Source organism: Triticum dicoccoides, chromosome 2A (assembly GCF_002162155.2).
Source record: "Triticum dicoccoides isolate Atlit2015 ecotype Zavitan chromosome 2A, WEW_v2.0, whole genome shotgun sequence".
In the NCBI taxonomy this organism is placed as follows: Eukaryota; Viridiplantae; Streptophyta; class Magnoliopsida; order Poales; family Poaceae; genus Triticum; species Triticum dicoccoides.
Genome location: NC_041382.1, coordinates 405,331,346 through 405,341,438, shown reverse-complemented (window position 1 = coordinate 405,341,438; position 10,093 = coordinate 405,331,346). Strand labels below are relative to the sequence as shown.

At 47.9% G+C, this 10,093-nt stretch overlaps 1 protein-coding gene across 1 annotated transcript; it reads left to right on the top strand.

The window, feature by feature from the left end:
• Nucleotides 1-3,318: 3,318 nt before the first annotated feature.
• On the top strand, nt 3,319-7,422 carry LOC119354711 (splicing factor, arginine/serine-rich 19-like). Its single transcript, XM_037621454.1, has 7 exons — nt 3,319-3,692; nt 3,906-5,741; nt 5,855-5,936; nt 6,018-6,084; nt 6,310-6,495; nt 6,598-6,658; nt 6,738-7,422. The coding sequence occupies exons 1-7, from the start codon at nt 3,509-3,511 to the stop codon at nt 6,911-6,913; spliced, it is 2,592 nt and encodes an 863-aa protein (XP_037477351.1). The 5' UTR covers nt 3,319-3,508; the 3' UTR covers nt 6,914-7,422.
• Nucleotides 7,423-10,093: the final 2,671 nt, after the last annotated feature.

Sequence of the window (10,093 nt, the reverse complement as noted above, 5' to 3'; positions counted from 1 at the left end):
TCGGTAATGCATCATCATAATGATCTCAATGTGACCAAGTGGTTGATCACGGGATCATGCATTACGGCACGAGTAAAGTGACTTGCCGGTAACGATATTGAACGAGGTATTGGGATACCGACAATCGAGTCTCGGGCAAGTAACGTACCGATTGACAAAGGGAATTGTATACGGATTGATTGAATCCTCGACATCGTGGTTCATCCGATGAGATCATCGAGGAGCATGTGGGAGCCAACATGGGTATCCAGATCCCGCTGTTGGCTATTGACGGGAGAGTCGTCTCGGTTATGTGTGCATGTCTCCCGAACCCGTAGGGTCTACACACTTCAGGTTCGGTGACGCTAGGGTTGTAGAGATATTAGTATGCAGTAACCCGAAAGTTGTTCGGAGTCCTGGATGAGATCCCGGACGTCACAAGGAGTTCCGGAATGGTCCGGAGGTAAAGATTTATATATAGGAAGTCCAGTTTTGGCCATCGGGAAGGTTTCGGGGGTCGCCGGTATTGTACCGGGACCACCGGAAGGGTCCCGGGGGTCCACCGGGTGGGGCCACCTATCCCGAAGGGCCCCATGGGCTGAATTGGGAGGGGAACCAGCCCCTAGTGGGCTGGTGCGCCCCCCCTTGGTCCTCCCCTGCGCCTAGGGTTGGGAAACCCTAGGGGTGGGGGCGCCCCCCACTTGGCTTTGGGGGGGGGGGGAGCCACCCCTTGGCCGCCGCCCCCCTTGGAGATCCATCTCCTAGGGCCGGCGCCCCCCCAAGGCCCCTATATAAAGAAGGGGGGAGGGAGGGCAGCCGCACCCCTTGCTCTTGGCGCCTCCCTCTCCCTCCATAACACCTCTCCTCCCCGCTTGCGCTTGGCGAAGCCCTGCCGGGATCTTGCTGCATCCACCACCACGCCGTCGTGCTGCTGGATCTTCATCAACCTCTCCTTCCCCCTTGCTGGATCAAGAAGGAGGAGATGTCTTCCCAACCGTACGTGTGTTGAACGCGGAGGTGCTGTCCGTTCGGCACTTGGTCATCGGTGATTTGGATCACGACGAGTACGACTTCACCAACCTCGTTCTATTGAACGCTTCCGCGCGCGATCTACAAGGGTATGTAGATGCACTCCTCTCTCCCTCGTTGCTAGATGACTCCATAGATTGATCTTGGTGATGCGTAGAAAATTTTAAAATTCTGCTACGTTCCCCAACAGTCCTCCCTAGTCTGCCTACGCTCTGATTCCATGGCCTAGCTCGACGAACCAAATAGACAAGAGACACAGTAGTTTACCCGATTTTGGGCCATCTTGCGGTGTAAAACCCTACTCTTGCTTTGTGGTGGATTTGCCTCGAGGGCTATGGATGAACCAGTGCAATGTCGAACAGCCTCAGGAGGTGAGGTGTTCTTGCGCTCGATGAGCTGGTGGGTGTGAGGATAATCTGAATGATCCGTCATGTGCTATGGTGGTGGCTAAGTCCTATTTATAGTGGCCTTGGCCCTCTTCCCAAATGTAAGGAAAGAAGGGATCCTACAACGGCCTATTTTGAAAGGAGACAACTAGTACATGCTATCCTGACAAAAGTAGTCTTCCCCTGCAAAAGCTCTTGGCCGTGACGCCGCGGTGGGCTCCGCGATGACCTCCGTCTTGCCGTCCTAGCGGTCTTAGTCTTGTTGCGCCGGAATGAAAACCTTTTCTTGATTCCTCGGGACTCCGCACTTGCGTTTGCCTTCTTAGCACCAAAGAGGAAACTGGTACACTACGCCCGCTGGCGCCCGCCTGGCCTTAGTCGTCATGGCTCACGTCATATGAACCTCGCGTGGTGCACCTTGCATTATATCTCCGCTCCTCGGGAGCCAGCCTGGTGAGGTTGCCCCCAGGGAGGTCTTGGTGTCGTCCGCCTCGCGAGACTCGACCCCTTGCGTGGGTCTTGGGTTGTCGATGCTAAAGTCGGGCCATACCGGGCCGTCGACAGAGCCACGTCATGGGCCTATGACAGGCAAGTCTGGATATCCCTGTTCCTAGAACACCGACAATAGTACAGGCCAACGAAATCACTAAGGGTCAGTTCTTTTGGTGGCCTTGTTCTAGAATAAGCTGCCCCTATCAAGTTTATTATTGAAGCCCAACCAAAATTATTGTTTTAGAAGCCTACTAGTCAAGTCTTAATTAGTAGACTTTTAAAAAATAGGCTTTTAGAATAAGTTGGGTAGGGGGTAGTTTATTCCGGTTTATGTTAGAAGCCAGCAAAAGAACTAGCCTAATTGAGGAGTACTCCTTGCAAAGATCACTTCCACCTTCCTAGGTTGCGACTCGCAACCTGAGAGCTTTCCCTTTTTTGTAGATCCGCTTATTCGAAACGTGTTATCTCTTAAACCATGCGTACAAATCTCGAATCATTTTCACCATTGGATTTCTTGCGTTGAAAACTTCAAAACTAAATCCCATGTTGATAGGTTTTGAAGACTTCTTTTCACGAAAAAACCGAACCGGAAGCACGGTTTTTTTCCTTTCTAAAAGAGGCGCGGTCGTGCCTGTCACGAAAGCACAACATGCCTCTCGTGAAAAAAAACCGTGTCTCTCGTGGAAGGAAAACAATAATAAAAAAATCATATTTTTTTCATTTTCGAAAGGCACGGTCGTGCCTCTCGTGAAAGCACAATCGTGCATCTCGCGAAAGCAAAACCATGCCTCTCGCGAAAGGAAAGAAAACAGAAAACACATTGTTTCGTTTTCTAAAGGGCGTGCCTCTCGCAGAAGCAAAACCGTGCCTCTCGCGAAAGAAAAAAAATAAATAATACATTTTTTTCATTTCTGAGAGGCACGGTCATGCTCTCACGAAAGCAAAACCGTGCCTCTCGTGAAAGAAAAAAACCCAGAAAACATGTTTTTTTCCATTTCCGAGAGGCACGGCCTTGCCTCACCGAAAACACAACCGTGCTTCTTCTCGTAAAAAAACAAAAAACATGTTTTTTTTTCTGTTTCCGAGAGGCACGGTTGTGCCTCTCGCAAAAGCAAAAGGAAAAAAGGAAAACACATTTTTTCCAAAAGCTAAGAAAGATAGATGAAAAACTAAAAAAAAGAAAAAATACTTTAAAAGCCGGAAACATGTGCGAAAAAAATAAAAGAACCGAAAGCAACACCCAGAGCGCGACACGGAGCGCGCCACCACTCGCAAGTGATCACAGGCCAAACTCTATTTTTTAGACAAATTGGATCATTAATTGATGCAATTTCGTTTATTCGTACAGCCCAAACTCTGTTTTTTTTTAACATTAGTACAGCCCAAACTCGTACGGCCCAATGTAATGGCAGGGCTTTGCGTGCTGGCGCGCGGGTGACAAATCGAACCCGACACGTCGCTTAAACCTAATCCAGGCAGCGACGCCGCCGCCGCCGCCGAAACCACGTCGCGCTGCTCTGCCCCTACCTTGCAGTCACCAGCAGGGAGGCTCTGGCGGTCTGCGCCCTGATGCGCTCGGTGTATTCAGCCATCTTCTGCCTGTCCCAGAAAAACTAGATCGGATGGGGAAGAAGGGCAAGCGGCGGGGCGAGGCTGCCGCTACGGGTGCGCCGGAGGAGGCTCCCGCGGTATCCGCTGCCGCTTCTGATTCAGCCACGCCGAGGAGGAGCAGGCGACGGGGCGGCGACGCCAGGGCCGCGCAGGAGGCCTCCGCCACTGTACACGCACTGGATCCCGCCGATGCAGGTAAGCACCTACGCCCGGCTATGCGTCTCGTTGAAACGGTGAAATGCGTGTGTCCGTGGCTGCGTCTGCGGCTAGGGCTGGGTTTATCCATCTGGTAGTCCAATGCTTTGCTTCCTGCCCCTGATTCGCACTAGCCATGCTAATCTGTCTTTGTTTTCCTTGTGTTGCTTGGAGAAAGCATGTATAGCCGCACTGATTTTATGGCTTCTACAGGGAAGGGGACAACGGACAGGGAAAAGAAGCCTAAGCTCAACGAACGAAAGAAGAATAAGAGGGAGCAATCTCCTTGTGCTGCTGCATCGGGTGCTGATGCTGCCGCCACGGGTAAATCAGGTGATGACTGCACTGATGGGGAAGGTGTTCTAGGAGACTCTGAAGTTCACAAGAAAAGAAAAAGGAGTAAGAAGATTACGCAGGAGCCATCCTCTTCTACTGTGTCTGATGACAACGCTATTGAGGTAAACAAATCCGGAGTTGGCTGCAAAAATGTGGAAGATGTACCAGGAGATGATGAAGCTAGTAGGCGTCCCAGAAATGAAGAGGATCTAGGCTTTTCTGCTGCAAACATTGCAGAGCAGGATGTACCCAAGGGTAAGAAGTCCAAGCTGGGGAAACGGAATAAGAACAAGCATGAACCATCCTTTCCTGCTGTAGTGGATGCCGCCATTGTGGTTGGTAAATCTGAAAGTGACAGCACAGATGGGAAGGGTATTCCAGGAGTTGCTGAAATTAGTATGAGTGCCAGAAATGGAGAGGGTCAAGACTGTCCCGAGGTAAACATTGTGGAGGAGACACTGGAGAGGAAGGAGCCTGAACCCAGGAAATGGAAGAAGAATAAGCACGGGCGATCCCCTGCTGCTGTGTCTGATGATGGTGCTGTTGAGGCAGACAAATCTGGAAATGTTGGCACGGATGGGGATGATGCTTTGGGAGATGCTCAAGTTAGTATGAGCACAGTAGAGGATCCATGCTGTCCAGAGGCAAACATGGCAGAGAAGGGGACACAGGAGGAGAAGAAGCGTAAGCCCAAGAAACGAAAGAATAACAAGGAAGGATCCCCTTCTGTTGTACTTGATACTGGTGCTGTTGTGGCAGATGAATCTGGAATTAGCTGTATGAATGGTGATGGTGCACCACAGGATGGTGAAGCTAGTATTAGCCCTAGAGATGGAGAGGACTCAAAATGTCCTGGAGTAGACTTTACAGAGAAGGGGGTACCAAAGTTGAAGAAGAATAAGCTCAACAAATGGAAGAAGAAGAACCAGGAGCAATCCCCTTCTACCTTGTTGGATGCCGGTGATGTTGTGCCAGATAAAGCAGGACGTGGCAGCACAAATGTGGAAGCTGCATCCAGAGGTGGTGATGTTACTACGAGTCCCAAACCGGAAGAGGGTCCAGAATGTCCCAATGTAAACATAACTGAGCATTTGGTGGAGGAAAATAAAGTGAATGAAGACTACTCTCAGGAACCTAAGCTCAAGAAACAGAAGAAATGTAAGCAAGATCAATCCCCTTCTGCTAGACCAGACACCAGTGCTGTTGTGGTGGATAAAATTGAAAAGGGCTACATAGAAGGCGAAGGAGGGGAAGGTCTACCAGGAGATACTGAAATCAGTATGAGTCCCAGAAATGGAAAGGGACCAGATTGTCCTGAGGTAAACATAGCTGAAAATTTGGTGGAGGGAAAGAATGAGAATAACGGCAACTCTCATAAGCCTAAGCGGAAGAAACGGAGAAGGAAGAAGAGGGCTCAAGTAGCTGTTACTGAGGCACCTGCGGTGGGTGATGTCAGCTCAGATGAAAGGAACGATGTGTGTAGAACAGGTACCGTGAAGGTTACAGGAAGTATGGGATACTCAATATGTGAATCTGAGGTTACTGCAAAAAATGTTGTCCAGGACATGTACTCACCAGGAGGATCGCTTGTAAGGTTTCAGAGGAAAAAACTTCTTATTCTTGATCTTAATGGTCTGCTTGCGGATATCACTCCAATCCACCGCAACTCTCGAGACTCTCGCTTGGCACATGCAAAAGTTCGAGGCAAATATGGTAAAGTTACTTCTTTAATATTCCTTGTGCAGCACTTTCCTTTTGGTATCAATCTTGATCGGAATTTCTATCTCATCAAAATGCTAATGTTCGATGATATACTATTGCAACAGTCTTCATAAGACCATACCATGACGATTTTCTGAGATTTTGCTTCCAGAACTTTGAGCTAGGGGTATGGTCGTCGAGAATGAAGTACTGATTCTTTCCCCCTACACCTCTCCACTTGACATGATTTATCCGCACGGTGCTAATTCCAATTTTCTAATTCTCCAGAGTAAATGTGGATGATGTTGTCGATATCCTTATGAAAGATCTCAGGCGACACTTGCTATTCTGCTGGGTAAGTAATGGAAATGCATGTGTACTTGCTACTTCTAATCTCCGGCCTAATTTTGTTGTTGATGGTCTCCACTTGGAGTATAATTGCAAGAATGTCAGGTGATGTGCATTTGCACAGTCCAGGAATGTGTTAAAATGTCATTCGCATTGCTATATTATTTTCGACTGTTTCTCTTTCTGGAGTTACTCAGAAGTCCTAATGCATTCACTGTTCTAATCTGCCCAGGATGCATCTCACTGCACTGCTACCAAGTGTAATACTCTTGAGAATCAATGCAAACCCTTAGTATTGAAGGAACTAAAGAAACTGTGGAATAAAGAGGACCCTGATCTTCCGTGGGAGCAAGGGGAATTTTCACCTTCGAATACTTTGCTTGTGGATGATTCCCCTTACAAGGCTCTGTGCAATCCGGTACTGAGTTGTACCCTCTGCTCCTATTGTGTTGTATGTGTTGATGCTAAGCCCATCTGTTGCTATTCACATATATTTTATGTTGACATCTGTATTTTGCAGCCACACACTGCCATTTTCCCACAACCCTACAGCTACCATAACAGGACGGATAATTCATTGGGTCAGATTCATCATTTTAAGATCGCTTTACTGTTTTACATGTGTCGAATCATTAATGCTGAATGTTGTTCCATAAACAGGACCAGGTGGAGATCTTCGTGTGTATCTAGAGAACCTTGCTGCTGCAGATGATGTTCAGCGTTATGTTCAGGAGCACCCTTTTGGTCAACCTTTCATTACTGAGAGTGATCCGAATTGGGATTTCTATGCAAAAATACGTGACAGACTGGAGAAGCCAGAAAAGTGTGCCGCTTGATGATCCTGTGCCTTCATACAGTAGGCAAGAGCTTTGGCCAGGCTTGTGTTGGGTGGCAGAAAGTTTTGACTCTGGAGTTCGTTTTGTTTCTTGGCTTGGCAGTTGGCATGACTAGTAGACAGGGGGTATTGGTGATTTGAACATTTTTTACTCTCTGTTGTTTCGGTCTGTGATTATCCTGAAGTAGCCAAGGCTAGGTAGTGTTCACAAGGCCGTACCTATTACTTCACATGTACCTTGGTTACACATGTTGACATGCGTCATTAGTCATTCTTTCCCCTGTATCAAGGATAACAGGGCTGTTATAATAGTTAGATATAGCATTTTTAGAAGTTGGTCAAGTATGTTGTAAGGATGTTAGAGTTTTGCCGGCTTGTAATTTTTCTCCTCTTGAGTAAGTGATGTAATCTTTTCACATTTGTTGAACTATAGTACTGTACCTTCAATGCTGTTGATAATTGCCAGAGTGGCAACAGATAGCATCATTGCAAATGGAATTGGTTGTTCTACGTTGGGACTTGAAATCTTGTTGACTTTGAGCCCAACATTTGTCTTGCTGTGTTTTGTTATGCAATGTCCAAATCTGGAAAATAACCGTGTGTCATTCCGAGACACTTATGCTTGCGAATGCTGTCATATTCCGAGCATTTTCTTTGTCAATATGATGGCAGTTTTGTGTAAATAGATGTGATTAATAATAATTGTGATGACATGACATGCACATGCAGCTTTGCACTGGTACTGAAGTGCCTATCCTGACCTGATGACTTGGATATAAGTGCGGGTTGCAGAGTCACGAGTTGCATGCCAAGTCGTGGATGAAAGCAAAGCTCCCAGCTGAAATCTTCAACTGCCACACTGTTGTGATGATGGCCAAAATCTCGTCACTCAAGTGTAAGTGTAAGCAGCCCAACTTGTGTTCCTTTATTTTTAACTAATAATGTTCATGTGAAAAACTGCATATTCACACTCATGGGCCGGCCCGGCCATTGTAGCTCACCAGGTCCAGGACCATGAACTTATGTCTGTCTCAGAAAAATAAGAGCTTTTGTCTCCATTTACGTACATAGTTTGTAAGTTTGTATACGATGATCCCTAGGCTAGGCTGGTCCCATGCACTCTGGTCTCTGGGGCTGCAGCGAAATGCATAAAATGAAGCATCAGCAAATTAGCGTATGTATTTGCATGGTTAACTTTGTTTGCTTGAGAGCAATGGCAACATCAAGCCATGGACCGCCATGATGAAGGCGCACGTGATGCATCGTTTTCTCGACAAGCATATCATTTTCAGAGATGAATAGCATACACAAAGCACCTGTAGATTTGCAGTGACTCTTGTAGGAGGTTAATTGTTCCCATCGTCTCATGCAGCACGTGAGGGCTTCTCTTTCCCTCTCCCTTTCCCTTCTCATCAGGCAGGCAGGCAGGCAGATCTTGCTTTTCTGCCCAGCAACTTTCCTTCTTTTCTGTCTCCAACACCACTCACCCAAGTGCGTCTAGTGAAAATGGACGGATGGCTCGTTTCCTGCTGGCAGAAATCACATATTTGACCTGAGGCAGAAATCAATTCACAAACTGACCTGCTTTCAAAAAAATTTCACTTTGCTGACCCTTTCGTGTGGCGCCCGACAGTTGGGCGCCGCACCCTACTGTGCAGCGCCTCAGCCTTAGGCGTTGCACCTGCTGCCAGCGTGGCAGCCTGGTCCAGCTGCGGCCCCACACGCACCTGTGCAGCGCCTAAGTCTTAGGCGCCACACATGTAATGTGCAGCGCCTAGCGCGTGGGCGCTGCACAGTCTGTGTTCCACTTGGGCTGGCCCCACCCTCTCTCCCCTCCCACCCCCACCCCACACACCCCCACCCCACCCAAACCCTAAGGCTTGCGGCCCTCCTCTCTTCCCCTCTCCCCCCTCTCAAATCCTTCTCAAATCTTGCAAATCCGGAGTATTTGACCGTGGATTTCGAAGCCAACCCCTCCCTTAAGGTAATCTCCTCCCATCCCCTCGTTTTCATAAGTATTTATATGTTAGGGCATATGTGTGCAAATATTTTTCTTAAGTATTTACTTGATATATGTGTGTTTTTGATTATTGTAGGGATGGGGAGAACATGTGTTTATGTTCATCATGTGGATAGAGAGGCCTTTTTGAAAGGCAATGTTGAGACGGATCCGAATGAGCTTGACATGGTGTTTGAGAGTAGTCCTAGCTATGCGGAGCTTTCGGAACAAGTGAGGAAAGATTTGAATTGGATGGACCCAAGTGACGTTGTTGAGTTCGAGGGAAGGCATAATGTTGGTTTTGGAATGCACATCCGTTGGAAGACAATGCGTGTGAACTCCGAGCAACGTTGGGTTGCATACAAGGAGACGGTTGCCGAATCTCTAGACAAGGCTCTTGAGTTATTTGTCTCCAAGAAGGTTGAGTCTACTTTGAATTTAGACTTGAACCGGAACCCCTCCCCGTTGGTTGCTAGCACTCCCCCACCCATGAACCAAGATCAAATGAGTGAACCTCAATTCACGCAACAAGATTGGCCAACATTGAGCCCGACTCGAAACAACCAAAATGAAGGTTTTGAAGAGGAGAATGATGAGTACGAGGAGGATGACAACGAAGTTGACCTCCATGACAACAATGTGGGTGATCTCGACCAATATCATGTGCAAGAGACAATGGACCAATCCATCCCTTTTTCCCGTGCATATGCATCAGACTCGGATGACGATGGTCCCGATGAAGAAGTTGATGAGGAGGGGTTCACGCCGAAGGAGGCCCAAGCATTCAAGAAGGTATTCGGGCGGGATCACAAGACACCATTGTTCAAGGATCTTAGTCTCGCGGATGAAGCCGTTGTGGATGGTGGCAAATGCATATCTCTTGGAGCTAGGCCAAGTTCTCACCGTGATTTGGAAGACGGCAAGAACGGTATAAAACCCGGATGTGAGTTTCAATCCTTCTTGGAATTGAAGATGTGGCTCGACAACTACTCGGTTACACATTATCGTCCACATAAAGTGGCCAACTCGGATGTTAATGTGCGTTACACGGTCAAATATGAAGTGCCAACATGTCCATGGATTGTGCGTGCAAGGCCATGGAAAGGAGGTCCCACTTGGCGCATAGTGAGTTGTCTACCAACTCACATGTGCCGGCACAAGAATGCGGATGGCAAGCTTGTG

Coding starts and splice junctions, on each gene's coding strand:
- LOC119354711 (XM_037621454.1), top strand. CDS start 3,509: ATGGGGAAGAAGGGCAAGCGGCGGGGCGAGGCTGCCGCTACGGGTGCG. Junction 6,496..6,597: donor ACAAGGCTCTGTGCAATCCG/GTACTGAGTTGT, acceptor TGTATTTTGCAG/CCACACACTGCCATTTTCCC. Junction 6,659..6,737: donor CAGGACGGATAATTCATTGG/GTCAGATTCATC, acceptor TTCCATAAACAG/GACCAGGTGGAGATCTTCGT.